The following is a 23,933-nucleotide window of genomic DNA, read 5'->3' on the forward strand; positions in this document are numbered from 1 at the left end:
TTCTGAGCCATCCCTCCTTCCTCCCAGCGTCTGTTAACAGGGAGATGAAGCCAGGAGTCGGAGCTGGGTATCAAACGCAGGCTCTCCAGTGTGGATCACAGCCGTCTTGTCAGTGTCTTAACTGTTCGGAAATTGCCTGCCCCTGTTATAAGTATGATGCTGCAATTTGTAAGTGGTTCTTTTTCTCCTGGATTGGAAGTTCCATGGCTGCTGAGCCCACATCCTGCTTCTTTGCTGCTCTGTCCCCAACACCTGGCCGTGGCCCAGGTGTGTAGGAGACGCTCAGGAGATGTTGGTTAATGAGTGCCTCTGGAAACACCCAGGGGGCTAGCGACTTGCCTGTAGTCACACACTCAGGATCTCATCTCAGTTTCCCTAATCCTCCAACCCACACGCTTCTCAGGAAGTCACAGGGTCCCCCTAAAACATCATTTCGTGGCAATGGTGGTTGACGGGTAAGCCCCTCCTTGTTTGCACTTTCCACTGTAATTAGACCAGTTTCTATAGGTTTTAAAGTAATCATTCTCCCTTCTTATATCAGTCCATATTCATTACAGAAAACCCAGGAAGTACAGAGACTCAAGGTGAAGAAGATGATAATTACCCATAACTCCCCACTCAGGGAACCTGCTCATCCCACTTCTTTAAATCAGTGATACTTTTTACGCCCATTAGTCCTCAGACACAGTTTATCAATAAAACAAAAACAACCACAACCCTCCCATTCCATTTGTTGCAAATTGTTGTGTTTCTTGTATCCTGATCTTTGTTACAAAAATGGAGCTGGATGGCCAATCTTGGCAAATCCCATCTGAAAGATCTGGCAGGGCTGGGTGGACTCGGGGCCATACTGCTGCTCCGTGTCCATCTGAGAGGCAGGAGCAGCATCAGATCCATCACACAGGCAGAGACACTGAAAGTCCCCCATTAAACCCACTGCAGCTGAGACCTAGGACAGCATCACCATCTTTGTAGAGAAAGCCTTTTTTTCTTGCTACAGAAACAATATTCCTTAAAGGAAGAGAACAAGGCCTTCTGCCACGTGTTTCATCAAGTGCATGTGGGCAGTTGGTCACACACCTCTACAAATTTATTTTCTCTAGGTAACTTAGGTCTGGCTGCAAAATGGCCTCTCTATTCTGCACCCCTTTTCCTAGCATTCTGGTGCCCCGTGTGAGGAGGCACCAATCTGCAACTCTTTTCCTAACAGCGCCCAGTCTCACGGACAAATTATTCCAGGAAGAACAGAATGCAGTTTTCACCTGACACCCTAATGGGCCACTGGGATCTGGTGTCAATCAGAGAGTCCTTGAAGAACACCAGAGAGCGGCTCCGACCTGAACTTCAAGGTTACTCCAAACCTTTCTTCCAGTCCCGTGCGTAAGGCCGATGCCCACGAAAGGAAGCTGAGCTGGACCAGACCAGCATTCCCAGAGCTGAGAGCAAGAAGAGAGGAGTCTCTGGCTTACAGAGTGTGAGGAGTCAGATGGGTTAACAGACAGTCATGGGGTCCCAGGGGAATTTGGGTTGTAAAATACTTGCTTCTTTCCCCAAAACTTTTTTTTAATCTTTTTTTTTTTTTTTTACTTTGAAGTCAGAGTTACACAGAGAGAGGAGAGGTCTTCCATCCAACGGTTCACTCCCCAGATGGCCGCAACGGCCGGAGCTGTGCTGATCCGCAGCCAGGAGCCAGAAGCTTCTTCCGGGTCTCCCACATGGGTGCAGGGGCCCAAGGACTTGGGCCATCTTCTACTGCTTCCCCAGGCCATAGCAGAGAGCTGGATGGGAAGTGGAGCAGCTGGGTCTCGAACCGGCGCCCATATGGGATGCCGGCACTGCAGGCTAGGGCGTTAACCCACTGCTCCACAGCACCAGCCCCAAAACTTTATCATTAGAAAAAACAAACAGGCTGCCCTCCTTCCTTGGAATCTCCAAATTTACCATGAGAATAGTAAGGAAGCTCCTCCAGAGCCCACAGCTTATTGTTACCTATCCCACCCTTAGCAGGCCAGACAGGGTGAATTGTAAATGGGTTTTTTGATTGTTTTTGTCCATGCCTGGTAACTGAATGCCAATCCTTCAAAATGAAACTTAAAGCTGACAGCCACCAGTCCCCTTGGACTTTCCTCTCTTGGAAGCACTCCTCCACACTGCTCAGGCTGGAGGTCCTTGATTCCAATAAATACTTTTGAATCTAAAAAAAAAAAAAAAAAGGACCAAAACCATTACCAACATGGGGGCAGGGGTGTCCCACAGGACCTGTGTGATTCCTGCTCACTGTGTTCGCCCTGCACGGCACCAGGAGTTGGCTTCAAGGCCTTCAGCACCTGGTCCCTCAGCTCCGCCTCCCATTCAAGAAGAGAGATGACATCTCACCACCTGAGACCTCCTTGACCTGACAGACTACCGGTCACCTGGGGAGACCTCCTTGACCTCACTAGTTGCCTCAGCTCAGCAATTGCTTCAACAAGAACAAGAATTCCCTAAGATTCTTTTCATAGTCATCATGACTCAGTTAGCAAAAAACTCACTGCTGTTATTGTTGTCTTATGTTGCGCCCCCCCCCCCCCGTCCCTATTCAAGAACACCACCTGATTATTTTTCTATCAAAAAAAAGGAAGAGAAAAAATAGCAATAATAGGAGAAAATAAAAATGTCTGCAGCCACGTGCCAGCACCACAGGTCGGCACGGTTAATGCTTTGGTTAGTGTGTCTTTCCAGATCTTTCCTTGGATGTGTTTGTTCATCTACATACCCACATCTGTATTCTACTTTGTAGCTTTTTTTTTTTTTTTTTTTTTTTTTTTTTGCTGTTAAAGAGGCAAATTGTTTCTACTGAGCAGGAAAAGAAAACCTAAAAAGTTAAAGTTCATTACCATGTAGGACTCTAACCCAGGTGGGATGTAGCCCCGCAATCACATCCTAATGTTCTTCTAATTAAACTCAATACGGAGCTCCCTGGTCAGCTCTGGCCTTGTTTTAACAGCTTGCTGGTTCCCTCACTCATTCATCAGCTGATTAAAATCTTTGACACGGAGGCCAGCTCTGTGGCGTGGCAGTAAAACTGCCACCTATGATGCCAGCATCCCATGTGGGTGCTGGTTCAAGTCCCAGCAGCTCTACTTCCCATCCACCACCCTGTTAATGTGCCTGGGAAAGCAGCGGAGGATGGTTCAAGTCCTTGGACCCCTGCACCCATGTAGGAGACCTTCATGGAGTTCCACATTCCTGGCTTTGGCCTGGCAAAGCCCCAGCCATTGCAGCCATTTTGGGAGTGAACCAGTGGGTGGAAGATCTCTGTCTCTCCCTCTCTCTGCCTTCAAATAAAGAAATCCTTTGACATGAGGTCATTTTACATTTGCACATTTTACATTTTTGTAAATTGTGCTTGAACCAACTACCCAGAGCTGGAGAGGGAAAATGGAAACACAGTCTCCAACAATCATCCTGATTCCCACAGGTCAAGCAGTCCTAAGAGAGCAAGCCCATTGCCATTGGTCCTGAAATGAGCCCAGTATTAGACAGAGCAGGTGTTCTAGGGTGGCAGCCGCTGAGCTGGTGCAGTTGTGGGCTGTGAGAGGCAGGGATGTTCCCCAGGGAACAGTGGGCATCCATGAGCATCCCATGCACAACCAATGTTGTCCCAGAATTTTAATAGTAAAGACCATCACAGTGTATGTAACAGAAGGAGGAAGTGGCACGGGGCAGGTCTTGGGGAGTTCCTAACCTAGAAAGGAGGGAATTTGAACAATGAGTGGGGGCCTGCTTTGTGTTGAGTACACTGAAGTTGTGTATCACTGATTCTCAGAAGCCTCGGAGGTGGGCTTTCTGGCCCTCAGTCCACAGAGGAGGAAACAGAGGGTCAGAGACAGCAAATGACCTGGCTGCAGGCCCGCAGTGCGGCACGGTTTGCTAAGTGCTGCTTGCAGTGCTAGCTGGCATCTATGCTGGAGGAGCCGCCCCTGCTCCCTGCTAGTGTACCTGGGAAGGCAGTGCAAGATGGCCCAAGGATCTGGGACCCTGCCACCCAGCGGGAGACCAGGATGGAGTTGCTGGCTCCTGGCTTTGGTCTGGCCCAACTCTGGCCATTGCAGAAATTTGGAGGAGTGAACTAGTGGATGGAAGATCTTTCTCTCTCTCTGTGACTGTGCCTTTCAAATAAATAACAAATTTTTTAAAAAGATTTATTTATATATTTAAAAGGCAGAGCCACATACACAGAGAGATATCTTTCTTCTGCCCATGACACTCTTCCGTCAGGTCTTTGCATGACTGGTCCCTCCTCTCTCAGGTCTCACCGTAAGAATCCCCCCTGGCAGGGGCTGGCGCTGTGGCACAGCAGGTTAACGCCCTGGCCTGAAGTACCGGCATCCCATATGGGCGCCGGTTTGAGATCCAGCTGCTCCACTTCTGGTCCAGCTCTCTGCTGTGGCCTGGGAAAGCAGTGGAAGACGGCCCAAGTCCTTGGGCCCCTGCACCTGTGTGGGAGACCTGGAAGAAGCTCCTGGCTTCGGATCAGCTCAGCTCCGGCCATTGTGGCCGACTGGGGAGTGAACCATCAGATGGAAGACCTCTCTCTCTCTCTCCCTGCCTCTCCTCTCTGTGTAACTCTGACTTTCAAATAAATAAAATAAATCTTTTAAAAAAAAATCCCCTCTGGCAGAGGTCACCCCTGACCCACACAGCAGAGTGAGCTCCTCTTCTGCGTCCACACTGGACTTGGAGACAATGACCACCTGGGCTTGTGGCCGGGAGAAGCCAGCGGGGCTGGGCCGACTGTGTGGGGGAGAGTGAGATCTCCAAGCGGCAGCAGCAAGCGTTCGCAGCGCACTGGTGTGCTCCTGGCCCGGGCTTCGGGCTTTCCGGATAACAGACAGGAGCAGCTGCACAGCGACACAAGGCAGCTGTCGCAGAGCCCCTCACCAGGTGCTGCTGAGCAGGGCCTTCATCTGGAAACACGTGTGTGGGTATTTAAGCAGCAGAGGCGGGCGTGGGGTTGTATTTTATTCCTCATGGGCACACAGGCAGGCAGATTCCAGGGGAACAAACATTCTCAAGCAATTTCCAAAAAGGACATTTCCTCCACGTGCCCCACGACAGCTGGGAGAGCAGCAAGGAAAATGACTCAGCACTGGGAAGGAGGGAAGGGGAGAGGTTTAGGGAAACAAAGGCCAAGAAACAGCAATGCGCAGCTCTCGTGGCAATGGGAACCTGGCGGGAGCCCTCCCACGGCGCCAGGCGCAATGCACCAAGCTACACCCCTCATCTGAGCAGGAGGGATCCTAGCTACAGTGAAGCCAGGCGACCACTCACTCACTCGGTCCCTGACATTGTGTCTGCTCTCTGCCAAGTGCCCTGCAGGTGACATGGCGGCGGGCACAAGTCTCATGCCGGGTACCTTCCAGTGTGGGAGACAAAGCTTCACGGCTGTGAACACAGGGCCTCTCTCTACCTGTCTCAAGGGCGATGGGGAGAAAACACAGGACGTTAGGAGAAATTATGAATGCAACTGGGACATCGTGGTGGGGCAGGGCTCCGGGAAAGCTTGTCTGGGAAGGCGGCTGTGGAAGCTTCCATCTGGGGCTGAGCAGGAGTGAGTCAGAGCTGGAGCCGGGAGGCACCAGCAGGCCGAGGACATGGGTGAGGTCCGTGGGCAAGGTAGGGAGGCTGAGTGTGCAGGAGGTGGAGGAACCGGAAACCGATCCGGCTGCCTGGAGAGAGGAAGACAAAGGCTGCAGGTCTTGCCTGCTGTGTGAGCCTGGTTGCTGGGTGGAAAGCTGAGTGCAAGGAGTGCGTGTGCAGCCACAGGGGCTCATCCAAGCCGGTGGCCTGTGCAGTGGGATGTTGAGTGGTGGGAGAGGGGCCTGGGAGGCCTGCACGCGGCACTGAGGTGGCCCTGGGGAAAGCAGCGGGGGCGTCACTGCCAGCCGGTGAGGAGGCACAGGCCGGCGAGTGGCCCAGGGACCTGAGAAGCATCCTTCCTGACTCCCGCGGCGGCCTGCCGAGCTGTCACCAGCTGCCAGTCACAGGTCTAAGCCCGACCAGCCGAGATGAGCCCCGTGATGGGAGTCCCTGGGGTCCTGTGTGACTGCACCACACTCTCGCCAGGAGCCCCTCCCTCACTGCTTTCTCTTGTGGTTTAGTTCTCACCTCTGGTGAAAGAGCAAAGCTGCAGAGACGCCTGGGCTCAGAGCTGGACAGCATCTGCACCTCTGGCCTCATCTCAGAGATGAGAGAGTCAGAGAGGTTGTGAGACCTGCCCCAGGAGGCACAGCAGCTGGCAGTGGGGCCTGACTGTGACTCCTGCTGCCGTCGCATCTCCATACAGCCTCCCCAAGCCCGTCTGTTTCCCACACTCCTCTGCCAACTCTTACACCTAAGTGCGCATGCTTCCCGCAGGAGCCGGCTTACGGTCATCCGCAGGTGGGAGCAGCAAACTCGAATGATTCTCAGGGGCTGGGCAGGCGAGGTCGGCCAGCTGTAAGGCATTTGGGTGTGGTGGAGGCTGTGGCGAGCTCAGGCAGATTGAACGACATCTGGGCTCAGACCAGGGGAGGCCCTTTGCTGCCGAGAGCAGCCCCAGCTGGGGCCTTAGAGGCCTCAGCCGGCTTCCTTGGCAGGCCCAAGGTAAATGCCCAGTGGGGCTGAGCATCCATGCAGGACCCCTCTGATGAGCAGCCTTGGATCCAAAGCCCCCAAAGGTGGTCCAAGACTGTTTTGGAGCTGCCCCATGGGCTGAGGCTCTGTCCCCTAAGCTGCTTGCTCCTCTCTTTCCTGAAAACAGGGCCCAGAGCCCCATCATGGCCTAAGCCCACTTCCTCCTCATCTTTCACACTCGCTCCCCAAACTCTTGAAACTAAAACCTAAAAGTTAGCAGTTGAGGGGTAGGAGAGCAGAGAGCGTGAGACGGATTCCTTCCAAGTCACCCAGAACTGGTTTCCCTGGGAGGTCACAGTGAGGTCACCTGCCCTCAGCAGGAGGCAGGAAATAAGCAGGTGCCCCCAACCAGTGCCAGACAGCGTAATGGTGAGCCCCAGGTGAGAAGAGGCCCGGGCTCTGGCTCTGTGCAACCATGGGACCCTGAGGTCAAGCAACTGGGCGTAAGCCCTCCCTCTAGGACACGTCCACGGTTGGCGTTTTATCTTCTTAAAGAACCCGTGACTTACTTTCAAGAATTCTTAGTGAGTTTTAAGGGAGGGTGACAGAACTGTTCACACTTCCCTTCTGAGAGCCATGACAGAAGAGTTACACATAAGGCACATGATTTTTTTTAAAGCATGCACTGTAAATATTGCAAATTCTGGGATGTATGAGAAATGTGACTCCTTGAAGTTCACAGGGGCCTTTGCTATGAGATCAGTGACATGTTCTGTTGTTCATATTCTTGAAAAAGATTTACTTATTTGTCTGAAAGGCAGAGTAACTGAAAGACAGACAGACAGAACTTCCACCTGCTGATTCATTCCCCCAATGGCTGTAACAGCCAGAGCGAGGCCAGGGTGAAGTCAGGAGCCAGGAACTCCATCTGGGTCCCCCAGGTGGGTGACAGGGACTGAAGTCCTTGGGCCATCACCCGCTGCCTTCCTAGAAGCATCAGCAGGGAGCTTGGCCAGAAGCGAGGAGTGAGCCCAAACTCCCATGGGGTGCAGACTGCTCAGCCCCCTGCACCACACTGCCTGCCCCTGCCGCCCACACTCCAGTGGCTGAGGCAGGCCCAGAACTCAGGCAGCAGTGCAGGGAGAGAGCTCATTGATGTCTTTAAAGACAAAGGGCTGCCGGCGCCGCGGCTCACTAGGCTAATCCTCCGCCTAGCGGCGCCGGCACACCGGGTTCTAGTCCCGGTCGGGACGCCGGATTCTGTCCCGGTTGCCCCTCTTCCAGGCCAGCCCTCTGCTGTGGCCAGGGAGTGCAGTGGAGGATGGCCCAGGTGCTTGGGCCCTGCACCCCATGGAAGACCAGGAAAAGCACCCGGCTCCTGGCTCCTGCCATTGGATCAGCACGGTGCGCCGGCTGCAGCGCGCTGGCCGCGGCGGCCATTGGAGGGTGAACCAACGGCAAAGGAAGACCTTTCTCTCTGTCTCTCTCTCTCTCACTGTCCACTCTGCCTGTCAAAAAAAAAAAAAAAAAAAAAGATAAAAAAAAAAAAAAAAAAAGACAAAGGGCTCCCTTGGGTGGACTTGGGAGGATTTCCTAGTATGTAAATACAGAGATGGGCCAGGAAAGACCAGAGCCGAGAGAATGGCATGAGCTGTTGGCTTGTAAATGTTCATAGGAAAGCACTTGACGTGGAAACAGAAAGAAGTTTCCAAGCACATAAGAAAAATCCCCTTGCCACCTCCATTTCTCCCACCCACATTCTGCAAAAAGGGAAGACGGAGGAGGAAGGAGCAGAACAAGGCTGAGGAAGAAGAAAAGTATCTATATGAAAGTGTCTATATGAAAAGTATCTATATGAAAAGTATCTATATGAAAAGTATCTATATGAAAGTGTCTATATGAAAAGTATCTATATAACCCTTCTCCTCGAGGGGACAGCACTCCGGGAGGCAAATCCCAGGCAGGGGAGTCAGGGAGCCACAGCAAACACCAGCAGAAAAAGTCTCCACGTTGTGACTTCCTGCACGTGTATGGATGTATTGATGCGCATGGCCTGTCCCCACGTGCTGAGGGTATTGATCAAAAAGGGGGAAAGCCTCTCAGTTTTACAGGTGTGCCCTAGACCCCCGTGAGACCCGAGTTGGGCCAGCTCTTCTGTCTGCTATTCAGTCAGTGCCCGGACACTAAGCACAGCTCACACTTCTCCTCTGGGTGCGGCCTTTAGGTCGGGAGCATGGCCTGGCTCCCTCAATACTCACAGCCCCACCAGGCAGCCGCTCTTCTTCGCATCTGAAAAGCCGGGGCACAGAGAGGTTGTGTAAGTAGCCTAAGGTAGCTCAGTGAGCAGGGGTGGTTTTGACTGTGGAGTCGGCCCTTTTAGCCTTCAAACTGTGCTCAGCACAGACTCCGCCATGAGAGGGCTCAGCTCGGCCAACACTGGATGAGTGAGGACAACCTCTGTCCCGAGATAGGAGAGGGAAGCTGGAATGTGATGCCTTGTATAATGGAATATGATTCAGCATGAGACAGAACGAGGTAGCATTTACACAAGAGCACTTCCAAGGGTTCATGGGAAAAGTGGAATTAAAACTTTATGTCAAGTGCAAACCTTTTAAATCACGCAGTTTTCTTTTTTTTTTTTTTTTTTTTTTTGACAGGCAGAGTGGACAGTGAGAGAGAGAGAGACAGAGAGAAAGGTCTTCCTTTGCCGTTGGTTCACCCTCCAATGGCCGCCGCGGCCAGCGCGCTGCGGCCGGCGCACCGCGCTGATCCGATGGCAGGAGCCAGGAGCCAGGTGCTTTTCCTGGTCTCCCATGGGGTGCAGGGCCCAAGCACCTGGGCCATCCTCCACTGCACTCCCTGGCCACAGCAGAGGGCTGGCCTGGAAGAGGGGCAACCGGGACAGAATCCGGCGCCCCAACCGGGACTAGAACCCGGTGTGCCGGCGCCGCAAGGCGGAGGATTAGCCTAGTGAGCCGCGGCGCCGGCCTAGTTTTCTTTTTTAATAACACATATTTTCCATGCACTTTTAGAAGAAGCCCTGTGCAAGGTGGAATGGAACCATCTCCAAAATCCAGCACCATTTTTTTTTTTACAAATAGAGCAAGGTGAGACCTTGGCCTGTCCCCATTTGTACCTGGGAGAATGTGTCAGTCCCTGGGCCTGCCCCTGGGCAGGGGCGCAAGGCCTGGGGAGCTAGAGATTTGGGATGAGAAGAAAACATTTGCTGTCCATTCATTCGTACATTTTGAATTTTTGAAACCCTATGTAGGCCGGCGCCGTGGCTCACTAGGCTAATCCTCCACCTTGCAGCACCGGCACACTGGGTTCTAGTCCCAGTCGGGGCGCCGGATTCTGTCCTGGTTGCCCCTCTTCCAGGCCAGCTCTCTGCACACCGGGTTCTAGTCCCAGTCGGGGCGCCGGATTCTGTCCCGGTTGCCCCTCTTCCAGGCCAGCTCTCTGCTGTGGCCCGGGAGTGCAGTGGAGGATGGCCCAAGTGCTTGGGCCTGCACCCCATGGGAGACCAGGAGAAGCACCTGGCTCCTGCCTTCGGATCAGCGCGGTGCGCCGGCCGCAGCCGGGACAGAATCCGGCACCCTGACCGGGACTAGAACCCAGTGTGCCAGCGCCGCAGGTGGAGGATTAGCTTATTGAGCTACTGTGCCGGCCGAGATCTACTTTTAAAGGAGGATTCTGTTCTGTTGGAAGAAAATGACTCCTGCCTTGTGAATTTCCACAACTGCCTCTCACTGTCACTCGTTCTAATCCTTGATTTGCCAGAAAGCAGCCACACCAGGAACCTGGTTCACATCACTCACAGCACAGAGGAGGCTGAACCAAGCAGCAGCAGGTTTGAGAAGCTCTGGGTTTGTGAGCCTGCCCTGTACCCAGCGCCCTGAGGGTGAGCGACAGCACCAAATGACCATTTGTTAAATCAAACACGATCCAGCCGTAGGTGTGTTAAGCACCTCAGAAATTAGGACTGGAAGGAATGTAAAGGTTTGGCCCAGCCCACGCCAGTCAGGGTGGCGTGAAAGAACGTCCACGTGACTGGGGTGGCCCACCGCCCTTGCACCACCTCGGCCTGGCGGTGCCATCGCTTGGTCAGCTGCAATGGCGCAGGTCCTGTGCACAGGGGTCTGGGGCAGGCCAGAGGCCCTTCCACCATGGGACGTGTTACTCACCGCCAAGGTCAGGGAGTGGAGCAGCAGCACACAGCTCGGGGAAACTTTAGAGCAGCCGCTGGCCCCTTCCCTCCTCCTGCGGCTGCACTGCCCCTCTGCAGCTGACAGACCAAGAGCTGGCGCCTCTGCCCTGCCCCCCTCTGCCTATTCCTCCCCTCCTCTCCCTTTCCTGCCTCTCTTTCTCCAGCTGACCTCTGCCCTCCGCGGGTCCCTCCTTCCCTCCTTTTTAACCCTCTCCCTGTTCCAGAGCTGTCCAAGACAGACGCTGCGGGCTTTTATTTTCCCTCACGTGTTTTGGTGCCTTTCCATATCAACATTTATCTTTTAAAGTAAAATTCCATAAGTCGTGGGGAACTGAGAGTCACTTAAAATAGCAAAAGGGTACATTTCGTAGCCAGAGCTTGACCCGAGGATTTGCGGTGATGCCATCTATTTGTTTGATTTGTCATGCCTAATGTAGTGAGGGAACTCATTTATGGTATTTTAAAACTCAAGACAGCTTTGCTCAATAGTCAGCATTTCATTATCAAAAATATTTTGAATTTTCTTTTAATGAGGTGATGCCTAAGAAATCTGTTGCTTGTAACTTCAAAGAGTTGTTTCTCTTGGATTTTTTTTTAATCTTAGCCAAGTAGCTGAATTAGACAAGCTGACAGAAAATGGCTGTCTTTCGTGGTGCATACCGATCTGCCAGGTAGGCTAGGAAAGTAACTGAGTGCCTGTTTCAGCAGAAAAGAAGTCGAGAATTCTTGATTGGAAGACTCCAGAATGAGTTGAAAAGGGTTAGGAGTCACTTAACCGAGAGCAGGACACTGAAACTCCCTTTTCCAAGAAAAAAAAATAAAAAAGATTTAAAAGGGGTGAGTGCTTGGTGCGATGGCTAAGTCGCTGCCTGGGACATCGGCATGCACTGTCGGGGTGCCTGCTGTGAGACCTGGCCCCTGGCTTCCTGCTAGCGTGCGCCCTGGGAGGCAGCAGTGTGCCTCAAGTACCTGGGGTCCCCCACGAGGCACCTGCATGGGGTTCCGGGCTCCTGGCTTCAGCCTGGCCTACCCCTGGCTGTTGCAGGCATTTAGGGAGTGAATCAGCTGGTGGAACATCTCCCTCTCTCTTTCTGCCTTTCAAATAAAAGAAAAACAGGATAAAAAAAACACCTCTCATCTCAACTACTTTTAACGCTTAAGGTGAAATAAAGAAAAGCAACAGAGTAGCATGTAACTTTTTAACCAAAATATAAATTTTCCCTTTTTTGGTTCAAAATGTGGCACCGGACACAGCTTTCTGTCCTTCCCAAAGGTGCGACCCTCACTGGAAAACCTCATGACCCTTAACGTATAGAGGAAAATCAGCCCAAGGCATGAGTGGCTGCAGGAAATGGAATTCAGGAGACAGATACTCACGTTCACCCTCATTTTGATCCTGCAGGGAAGTTACTTGGAAAGGCGCTTATTCCCCATCCCGGCAAAGCGGCAGGAATCGCGCGCAGCAGGAGGGAGAGCAGCCGGCTCCGTGCAGCCCGGCCTCTAAGCTGCAAGTGCCTGCCCAGCGCTCTGCCTGCAGCTGTCCGTCCGTATCAGCTGACCCGGGCTGAAACCACCAGTCCCCAGAGGCTCCCTCCCCCATCCACCTGCGTGCACACAGCCCTCGTGGCTGGTTTATCTGTCAGCACTGGGGGACGAAGAAGTGAAGACACCTGGCGCACTTGGAATGAACACGGAGAGGGGACATAAATGGCTCAAAAGGCTGGCGCCGCGGCTCACTAGGCTAATCCTCTGCCTTGCGGCGCCGGCACACCGGGTTCTAGTCCCAGTCGGGGTGCCGGATTCTGTCCCAGTTGCCCCTCTTCCAGGCCAGCTCTCTGCTGTGGCCCGGGAGTGCAGTGGAGGATGGCCCAAGTGCTTGGGCCCTGCACCCCATGGGAGACCAGGATAAGTATCTGGCTCCTGCCATCGGATCAGCATGGTGCGCCGGCCGCAGTGCGCCAGCCGCGGCGGCCATTGGAAGGTGAACCAACGGCAAAAGGAAGACCTTTCTCTCTGTCTCTGTCTCTCACTGTCCACTCTGCCTGTCAAAAATAAAATAAAATAAAATAAAATAAAATAAAATAAAATAAAATGGCTCAAAAGGACGATGCCTGTTTCGGCAGCTCTGATGCACCTGGCCCTGGAGGACGGCGTACTGTGCACAAAGCCAGGCTGGCGCTGGCTTCCCTGGGATGCTGAACTCTGACCCACCCACCAAGCCACACGCTGCAGGGACTTCCATAACCACAGGAGGCACTGCCACCAAAGGGACTTTGAGAAAGAGGTTGTGGCCTGGAAAGAAAATTCCAACGCCACCAGTGGAAGTGAAACCTTTTCTTCCCTGATACCTGAAGATTGTGGCTTTCAAGTAGGTTTGGATCTTGCCCAGATCATCCTGCTTGGGTGTACTTCGTGTGTTCACAGGGCCCTGGCTTAATGCAGTGTTAGTATCTCACTCACTGGGCCTCTGGCACCTCCTGAATGTCTGTGTGTCGGGGAGCTCCCTTGGTCTAAGCTCAGGACGGAAGGGATGCAACCACCCAGGTCTTCCAGGCCTCTGGGTAATTCATGCTCTATGATGTGGCCTGGGATGGGTCCAGGTCATAGCAAACCGGATTGTTAGATATCCTACCGAATTTATTCCAAGCCTTCACGTTACACCACGGCCTCCGCATCCACTCCCCACTAGTTGAGCCCCCCTTCCTGCCCCGCACTAGCTGAGCCCCCGAGGTATTTGGTTGGGGAAATGGAGGGTCTGGGACGAGTGCTGGGTAGAGGTGGGTGGTTGAGGAGTGCACCCTGGTAATGAGAAAGTCACCGAGGGAGGAGGGTGGGGGCTAAACGCCCGGCTCCAGGTTCCTCATGTCCAAGTGTAGTGCTTCCAGGGGTGATCTCCAGGTTCCCGCTCAGCTGCAAAACCGACTTCTTTCATCATGCTTTTCTCTTAGTTCATGCAAACCATCACGGGAATTGCAAGAGAAACCCCACACGTAAGTGCTTTTCCTTTCTAATTGCTTTTCTCCGCTTTTTGCTTTCCTGGAAGGGCGTGCAGGGAGAAGGAGTTACTTGATCAGTTAACAGCAATTATGCCCACTCCAGTTAGGACAGCGCTTGGTCTTGGACTGCGTGTCTCCTGAGTGCTGTGCCTGGCAGCTGCGTTCTTCCTGCCACAATCAGGGGTTGCCTTATGTTTGTAAAAGTAAAATGCTAGGTTGAGCCGGTTTTCAAAACTCAACTCTTGCTAGCAAGATTCCCTGTGAAATCACAGATCTGATGGGCCGGTGCTGTGGAGTAGCGGGTAAAGCCACCGCCTGTAGTGCCAGTATCCCATATGGGCACTGGTTCAAGTCCCGGCTGCTCCACTTCTGATCCAGCTCTCTGCTGTGGCCTGGGAAAGCAGCAGAAGATGGCCCAAGTCCTTGGGCCCCTGCACACACGAGGGAGACCCGGGAGAAGCTCCTGGCTCCTGGCTTTGAATCTGCACAGCTCCAGCCATTGCAGCCAACTGGGGAGTGAACCAGTGGATGGAAGACCTCTCTCTCTGTCTCTCCTTCTTTCTCTGTGTAACTCTGACTTTATGGTGTGGTGAATTTTTTTTTTTTATTTGACAAGTAGAGTCAGACAGTGAGAGAGAGAGAGAAAGGTCTTCCTTTTGTTGGTTCACCCCCTAAATGGCTGCTACGGCCGGAACTGCGCCGATCCGAAGCCAGGAGCCAGGTGCTTCCTCCTGGTCTCCCATGTGGGTGCAGGGCCCAAGCACTTGGGCCATTCTCCACTGCCTTCCTGGGCCACAGCAGAGAGCTGGACTAGAAGAGGAGCAACCGGGACTAGAACCCGGCACCGATATAGGACGCCAGTGCCGTAGGTGGAGGATTAACCAAGTGAGCCACGGCGCCGGCCTGTAACTCTGACTTTAAAGTAAAATAAATAAATCTTTTAAAAGTAAGTAACTTTCTGTTTAAAAAAAAAAAAAGAAATCAGATTTGATCAGCCGGCACTAGCTTTTTCTGATGGTATTTAAGACACACAGCTCCCTGCCTTGTCCTGTTTCCATCTGATGCGTCAGGGAGAATTCGAAGCTGGCTCTGGCTCTTCTATTTATTTTTTTAAAGATTTATGATTTGAAAGCAGAGCAGCGGGGTGGGGGGAGGGAGACATCTCCCATCTGCTGCTTCACTCCCCACATGCCCACAACAGGCAGGGCTAGCCCAGGCCAAAGCCGGGAGCCAGGAATTCCATCCTGGTCCCCCACAGGGATGGAGGGACTCAAGTAGCTGGGCCATCTTGCACAGCCTTCTCAAGCTGGGCCGGAAGCGGAGAGGCTGGGCCCGGGCGTGGGATGCTGGCGTTGGAAGCAGCAGCACAACCCACTGGGCCCAACAGCAGCCCTGCCTCAGCGCTCGAGAACTTAGTCAAGGTTCGAGCTGGTTCACGGAGTTCCCCACTTTCCAGGGTCGTCTTGGGAGGCGTTTCGGGCGGCAAGGAGCCATCCTGGAGTTTCTGCATTCCTTCTTCCATTCTGTTGCCGTGAACTGATTCCTGTTCGCGAGCCTCAGGATTTGGTAACAGGCTCCCAGCCAACCCGTCCTGTTTCATTAGGAGCCAAAGCCAGGTGGGAGAGAGTGCCTAATGTTACCGGCCCGTTTATTTGGTGCAAAAGGGAGTGCGTAGAAATGTTCTCCCTAGTAACTGACCCCCCGCCTTCTCCCCCTTCCAACCTTGGGGTGAGCGTAAATCCTGAGCCCAAAGCTGACATCCCACAAAGCGCTTTTTACTTTTGCTCACCCACTGGGAGCCGTCTCTTGGGGAGAGAGGACTGCTTCAAACCTCACTTTCCTCTCCCCAGAAGACAGACTGCCTGGGCTGTGGCCAACAAGCCAAAGCTGCTCGTGCTTGATTCTCGGGCAGGACAGGACTTGGCAGGACAAGAGCCGCGCTCACATCCACGAATGGCAAACTGGCGTTTACCGTCCATTCCTCCGGGGAGGAGATGCCTGTGGGTCCCTCGCCAGGGCCTAGCGCCTGCTGCCGGAGGGCTCTAAGCCTGGGGTAGCGCGGGGCCAGTGGCAGGGATGCTGGCCCGGGCACAGACAGGCCCACGGTAGTCCTTGCTGGGAACTCAGCTTCTCGCAGGTGAGGGTACGTGACTCCTCTCCCTGGGGCCCAGGCCTGATGAATAACATCTGGAAATGGTTCCTACAAAACATAGTTCCCTTTTCTGCGACTCACGTCGGAGTCTCCTAATCTCACCCTCAGTGGCATCTCTGTAAGCGGCCTCCCACCTTCCTCCTTTTTGAGTGATTTCCCCTCTGATTTGTCATTTCCTCCCTTAGTCATCGCAGCTCCAGGATGCCCTGTTGTCTCTCGGCCGCTTCCCTATTCCACTATCATGTAGCCCTCTTGTCTCGAGTCTTCTCCTAACACAGATGTTTCAAGCTTTTCTTTTTTTTTTTTTCCTGGGTGGGGGGGGCTGGCACTCTTCTTTTTTAAAGATTTATTTGAAAGAGTTATACAGAGAGGGAGGGAGAGAGAGAAAGAGAGAGCAAGAGAGAGAGAGCGAGCTTCCTTCTGTTGGTTCACTCCATAGATGGCCAAAATGGATGGGGTTGGGCCAGGGCAAAGCCAGGAGCCTCATCCGGGTTTCCCACATGGGTGCCGGGGCCCAACACTCGGACCATCTTCTCCCAGGTGTGTAAGCAGGGAGCTGGATCAGAAGTCGAGTGGCCCGGACTTGAACCTGCGCCCATGTGGGATGCTGGCTTTGCAGGCAAGGATTTAATCCACCATGCTACAGTGTTGGCTCCCTTTCTCTTTTTTCATTTAAATGGGTTCTACAGGGAATAAAATGTTCAGTGGATAAAAGTAATTAGGCAGGGGGAAAAACAGTGGTTGTGTAATAGATTTTTGAATTAACTGTCACACAATGTACTAGGTACTGGGAAAAGAGACCAGGCATCCTTGTCCTGCGTGGCAATTAGAATGGCGCCTGCACTGGGCGTCTGGAACGAACGGACTGTACATCGTCTCCCCATCACACAGGGCATGTGGAGTTCACGCCTTTGTTTACTCCTTTCTGCTCACGCTCCTGACAGCAGCAAACACCGGAAGCTGTACTTTTCCAACAGACAGAGAAGCGAGCCTTCTGCAGGTCTGTGGGAAGGAGCTGGTAGCATCCACGGTGGGAGAGGAAGCCACCGACTCTCAACTCCTGGTCCTCTCCCGGCTTCGGCCCTTTCCCGCCTACAGGGCACCTGCTGCACCTCGAGGGAGGGATCTTTGGAAAGCACAATCAGACCAAGTCCTTTCCTCCTTTACGTGGACGGTGGCTTCCTTGCCGAGGCAGAATGCACCAGATCTTCTCTCTAACCCTCTCCCCTTCATTCCTCTGTTCCAACCACACTGGCCTTCTCACAGAATCTCTGCTACGCTGAACTCATTCTCACCACAGGGCCTTTGCATCTGCTGTGCCTCCTGCCCAGAACCCCCTTCCTATCATTAGGTCTACAGAGTGGCCCTTTACATCTGACACCCCAATTTATTCTCTTTAAGGCAGTTGCCACCGGCTGAAATCTCTGTGTCTACTCATTTTCTGCCATTCCGACTCCAGTGTCAGCTTGGGCTCTTGAGCCCTATGAGCCCCCAGAATTCCAGGATGACATGCTGGGTGCAACTGCATGTGGGCTGCTTAGCCTTGGGAGACCGAGAAGGGATGAAGTTGCTGGACAAGGTCAGAGAGAGGCCATGGACGCTTGTGACCTTGACTTCAATCCTGAGGACTCGAACTTAAAGCAATGTCTGATGATGGAGGAGGAGAGGCCAATGGGAAGAGCCTGGGGCTGAGTGGCGGGTCAGGCTGGGGCCAAGCAGGGGCTGGGGGCTGAGTCTCAGGGGCCACCTCTGTTCTCAGACCGACAACCAGGAAGGGCCCCCTTCCTCTCACATGACAGGTGGCCAGGGCCCCACTGCACGCCCCCGCCCCCTCCTACACACAGGATGTTGAGAATGTGAGGCTTTTTCTCTCACATTCCACGTCTCTGCAGTTGTTGAGCACCTCCGAGTGTGGTCTCAGAGAGGCAGCCCCCTGCCCTGCCTGGCAGGAGCTTCCTTTCCAGAGAGGAAACAGATGGTGAACCAAGAACAAGCAGAGACAGGAGTGAGGCTGGGACGGTGGTGGCAATGACGGGGGTGCAGGTGGGGGAGTAATTTAGGTGGGCTTGTCCAGAGGCTTCTGGGTGGGAGGGCCCAGGGGCTCCCGCTGAGAGAGGCTGAGCACAGCAGGGAAGAAGGGGTAGCTGAGGTGGGGGGACCAGCAGGGCCTCACGGATCCTCACGTGGGATGTTTGCTTCCCCTCTCTGAGCTTCTAAAGGTACAAAGAGGGCCAGAAATCCCCCCACTCACAATGCAGCCTCTCCAAGCCTTCTTGCCCGGAAGGAGTGAAGCAAGCCAAGTTCTAGCAGCCGCAGACGCGTGGACGCCATGATTGCTGCAGGATGTTGAGAACATCGAGGATTTTTCTCTCACGTTTTAAGTCTCTACCTTGACCTTCCTCGAGTGAGCCTGGAACCACTCCCTTAAGGGTTCAGATGGAAGAGAGCCAAAGGATATCTTTGCTCTTGACTTGAGGCTGAATATAAAATGTTACGAACATTCTACTATTCTAAAAACACAAACCTTGCTTCCTTCACTCTGCAGAAACATGATAAAGACCCTTGTTTGAAAACTCCCCTCGTGGGGTGGACATTTGGCCCAGCAGTTAAGACAGCGCCTGGGGAGCCCACCTCCCATACCAGAATGCCTGGTTTGAATCCCGGCTGCTCCACTTCTGATCTAGCTCCCTGCTCGGTGCACACTGGAAGCAGCAGGTGATGGTTTACGTACTAAGGTCCCTGCCACCCACGAGGGGGATCTGGATGGAGTTTTGGGCTCCTGGCTTTGTCCTGGCCCAGCCCTGACCACTGCAGGTGCTGGGGAGTGAACCTATGAATGCAAGATTTATCTGTCTTTCAAGTAAAATGAAAATAAATACATATTTCTTTTAAAAAAACAAACTTGCTTCAGAAAATCAATGCATGTGTTTTCTTTATAGAGGAGAGAAAGTGTGGATTGTAGAGTGAATGCTGTGGAAAGCAGGCTTCAAACAGAATGAAATTCCAGAAATTCTCAGAAAATGATAGAGAAAAAAAAATAAGCCACTGCCTACTGCACTCTCCTTCCAGTTCTGAACATTGACCCAGTGAGGAAATAAAATGATGAGGAGAACCGGCTATGCACAAAGACGCAGATTTCAACACTGTCTCTAGTGACATGGGTTCAACACTCACTCAGTCTGCCATGAACAGGAGGGCTGAACCAGCGAGGACTTACATATTCATACAACAAACTCACTTATGCTCCTTGTCTTTTAGACGAATTTCCCAGCATTCCCTGGAGCAGAACGTGGGCTCAGCCAGCTGACGACAGACGCTGCCTTTCCCATCTTTTCCCTGCAGGGGGACCCCTAGCTTCGGAATGGCACTGTTGGAGGCCAGCGTTTCCTGCAGCTAATATCACACTTACACCTCGTTTTCCTTGTTTTGTGACACGTTCAGGGAAAATCGGAATAAAACAGTCCGGTTGTTATACGCTGTCTGCTACACACAGAGTCGAAAGCTCTGCTGACCAGGAACCGAGGGCCCCGAGGGCCTCCAGGAAAAGCGTTGACAGCAGTCACTACGTAGCTCCAATGCAATGAGGCAAACTTCAGGGTCTGGAAGGCGACCTGGGGTAGCCCTGAGTCAAAGTGAGGGTTGCTTTAAAGTCACCTGCACGGAGGCCGAGGTTGGGGACTGCATACACAGGACCACCCCTTGAATCGTTGTGTTACCACCGGAAAGCAACAGTGTAGGCGTGAAAATTAGTAGGCCGAGCAGTTGTGTTTGTATTTGTATTGTCAGTTGTAAAAGGCAAGAAGCTCAACAGTTTGCTTGCTGCTCGTATTTGTACAAAACCTTAAAACATGGCATTTCTGATGTGTGTGCATGGACAGGGGCACCCAAGAAACTGCTCCCTGAGGGCGCCTCTGGACGCCCAGGTTCTTGCTCAGGTGAGGGTCACCTGTGTGAGCTGAGATGACCTGGGTCTCAAACTAGGGCCCATGGACCAAATCTGGATGGCTGACTCATGAGCTGAGATGGATTTTATAGTTTTAAGGAGTTTTTAAAACAAAGAAGGCAAAGCAACAGAGGTTGCACGCGGCTCTTTATGACAGAGTTCCCAGATTCCCTGGTTTGAAGGTCAGAAGGCATGGAGTTGGCCAAGCGCTGGGCTCTGGATTCAGGCCACCTGGGACTGATCCTGGCATTGCCACTTCTGAGCTGTGTGGCCTTGGGCCGGTCACTAGGCCAAGTTTCTCCTCTAGAGGGAGGGAGTAAGAGTAATAACGCTTCATAGAGAGGTGTTGTGAGATGCAACACGCGAAGGCAAGTTGAGCGCTCAGCACAGGCCTGGCGCACAAGCAGTTTGTGCTAGCTACTGTCACCTGTGTAACACCAGAAGCCGGACCTCACAGCGTGTTGGGAGTGTCAGTGATAAGTTACGTGCCTAGATGCATGTTATTTACAAAGTGTAGAGTGCTATAGAGATAATTTAGGCAGCATAAGTGGAACAAGTAAAAAGAAGCCTAAATCGTAAAAATCTAGGCTAGTCAGCAAAAAAAGCCAGTGTTACAGAAGAAAAAAAGGCGGTGGATTATTCTAGATTATGGACAAGTGAGACCTGGCAAACAGCAGAGTGCGATCCTAGAACCAATCCTGGACCAACACACACACACACAGAAAAATGGCCAAAAAAGGTAAAAAAAAAATCGTATTTTTAGAAATTGTGAAAGTAGAATGGACAATAGAAGGGTGCCATCAAAGCAGTGTGACATGTTGGGGGTGAGATCATGCAGTGGGGTCCGGGGGGGACAGCAGTGCTCTTAGGGGACACACAAGGAAGCACCTGGAGGTGTCATTATGTCTGCCATTGATGTCCAGGTGGTGCACACGACAGCGGAGTGTGTGTTAGATACAGACACATGTACCCCAAGATGACAAACACCAGGAGCCGGGGCACTTGAGGCACAGGATATGCAGGGGGTCACTGAATTATCTCCCCACCCCACCCCCACCCATTTTTCCAACGATTTGAAAAATTTTCAAAGTAAATATATGGGAAGAAAGTCCAGAACTGCTAAGATATTTACTAAGAGGTATACAGCTGTGGATTCCATACTGTTTAATAATAATTAACACACAATTCCTATGCAGACTCCCCCTTGCATAACTGTTTCATGTCTTTCTTCCCCCCCATCTACGTAAAATTTTAAAAGGATGTAGCAAGATAATAATCTCCTCAATCTTGAGTTTCTCTTTCTCTCTGTCTAAGTAAGTGTTCTTTCCCCCTTGAGTTCCGCAGTCATTTTCGCTGCCTAAGTAGAGAACCGTCTTGGATTTGTGATGCAGACTTGGAAGGACAAGCAGAACACAGGCGATAACAGGACGACAGCAGGGGTGCCCACCACGGGCAGCCGGGAGCTGGGCTGGGGGTCTGTGCTCTGCTCTGGGGAAGTTAGGACAGGAACCAGTCGGGCCCTTGTGAGCGGCACGGAGCGTCTCCAGGGTCCCGAGAGAGAGGCGGTCAGGGTGGGCCAAGGCACAGACTCACAGCTCGCTTACGCAGTTTGTCAGGGTGCAGAATGGACACCAAGCTGCGGGCTGTGTGGTCACCTCCCGAGCTGATTTCTACAGGAGTCACTTCCAGTCATCTCAGAAGCAAAGGGCAATGAACTTACGGCACAGGCACTGCCTCCTCTTTTTCTTTTTCTTTTTCTTTTTCTTTTTTTTTTTTTTTTTGACAGGCAGAGTTAGACAGTGAGAGAGAGACAGAGAGAAAGGTCTTCCTTTACCATTGGTTCACCCCCCAAATGGCCGCTACGGCTGGCATGCTGCGCCAATCCGAAGCCAGGAGCCAAGTGCTTCTTCCTGGTCTCCCATGCAAGTGCAGGGCCCAAGGATCTGGGCCATCCTCCACTGTACTCCCAGGCCACAGCAGAGAGCTGGACTGGAAGAGGAGCAACCGGGACAGAATCCGGCGCCCCGACTGGGACTAGAACCTGGTGTGCCAGCACCGCAAGGCGGAGGATTAGCCTAGTGAGCCACAGCGCCGGCCACTGCCTCCTCTTAACTGACCATTAGCCTTTCCCACCTCAAACTTCCATGTGTCCAGTGCTCACCCCGTGCCTTCACTAAAGCTCAACACTAAGCCGGTGTCGCCCTTAGCCATCGCGTCGTGCTCAGCCTCCCCCTGCCAGCAGCCCCACGGCCGCTCACCTTGGGTGCTCCATCCATGATGCTGGTTCCTCGCATGTCGGTGAAGTGACACAGCTCCTCCGAGCTCCCCGGCTGCTATCTCCAGCTTTGCAGGCCGGTTGTGCAATGTCACTGCACGCCTCTGGCTGGTTCTCAGAAAGTGAATTCCATGGAGCTTTCCGGCAGCGCACGGGAACTCGTCAGAGTCTCCCTGCAGGCTGACTTTCTGGAAAGCATGATAAGAGCGGAATGAAAGGGGTGAAGAAGGGGGTGGGCAGAAACAGGCACCCTCCCTCCCGCGTGCCTGACGTCTCGCTCTGTCTTGAAGTAGAGGTTGTCACTCATTTGCTCTCTGAAACCACAAAAGAAGAAAAAAAACTCCTCTCTTCTGCTTTAGGGGAGAGGTTCCTGCTTTGAGAAGCTTAGCGATACACAGAGCATTCACGTCCCTTGCTCTCTGTTGAGCTGCCCCCACGGAGCCACTCCTGATTCCTGGATGAGATGCCACTGGGCCACATGGGGAGGGTGCTCAGAACTTCTTCCTCCCTACGTCTTGCCAGCATAAAAGGGGCAAGAGGGATGCCTCAAAGGGCATAGACCCCACTTTCCAGTTTTCTCAGTTGCACACCTCCCTGCACTGGGCACCTTGCCAGCCTCCAGCACTTAATGATTAACGTTTTCTGAGTGCTGACTCTGCACAGAGGGCTACTTCGGCACCTGCCTTTGGCTTGTGGCTCTCAAGTCTAGCAAACCCATTGTCTGCCCCTAAAATGGCCAAACTGACCCATCATCATGGCTTGCTGGGTCTTTGCTCTCAGACCCAGTGTCTAGAGAGGACCTATGGTGTAGCACATTCTTCTTCCTTAAAAAAGAAAAGAAAAAAAAAGTCTGCATTTTTATTTCATTTAAACACATTGGTATTTATCCTTCCCATTCTGACTCAAGTCCCATCCACAACCAATGCTCTCTCTCATCATTCTGCTCTTTTTAAAAACGTTCACTAATTTTTTACTTGGAAGTCAGAGAAACAGAAAGACAAATAGAGATCTTCCATTTGCTAGCTCACTTGCCAAACACCAGCAACAGTGAGGGCTGGGCCAGGCCAAAGCCAGGAGTCCATAATTCAATTTGGCTTTCCCAGCAGGGACCCAAGTATGTGAACCATCACCTGCTGCCTCCCAAAGTGTGCACAAGCAGGAAGCTGGACTGGAAGTGGAGGAGTTGAAACTCAAACCCACACACTCAGCTGCGGGATGTGGGTGTCTTAACCACCATGACAAACATTCTCCTCTTGCCATTAATGGCACTTACTGTCTCATCTTCTGGGTGTACAATGTGTAGGCAACACAAGGGTGAGCCTCAGGGTACATCTGCCGATCAGAATGGGGGCTGACTTGCTGTAGATGCAGCTGATCACAGGGAGAGAACAGCCACTCCATGGGTGAACACACACTGACTCCCTGCTCTGTCCTAACCCAGCTCTAGCTGTTGCAGCCGTCTGGGGGCCGAGTCAGCCAACAGATTCTCTGTCTCTCTCTTTCTCTCTGTGGCACTCTGCCTTTCAGAACTTAAAAATAAAGGGCGGGGGCCGGCGCCGCGGCTCACTAGGCTAATCCTCCACCTTGCGGCACCGGCACACCGGGTTCTAGTCCCGGTCGGGGCGCCGGATTCTGTCCCGGTTGCCCCTCTTCCAGGCCAGCTCTCTGCTGTGGCCAGGGAGTGCAGTGGAGGATGGCCCAGGTGCTTGGGCCCTGCACCCCATGGGAGACCAGGAAAAGCACCTGGCTCCTGGCTCCTGCCA

General features: G+C 52.7%; 1 protein-coding gene across 1 annotated transcript in view; it reads right to left on the reverse strand.

Annotated features, from left to right (window-relative positions):
• Positions 1–22,189, reverse strand: part of CASS4 (Cas scaffold protein family member 4) — a 43,998-nt gene extending 21,809 nt beyond the window's left edge. The window contains 1 exon segment of the mRNA XM_070051556.1: positions 22,154–22,189. Within this exon segment, the coding sequence (XP_069907657.1) occupies positions 22,154–22,189 (36 nt within the window).
• Between the last annotated feature and the right edge of the window lie 1,744 nt (positions 22,190–23,933).

The sequence above is a fragment of the Oryctolagus cuniculus genome, chromosome 11 (assembly GCF_964237555.1).
Source record: "Oryctolagus cuniculus chromosome 11, mOryCun1.1, whole genome shotgun sequence".
Classification (NCBI taxonomy): Eukaryota; Metazoa; Chordata; class Mammalia; order Lagomorpha; family Leporidae; genus Oryctolagus; species Oryctolagus cuniculus.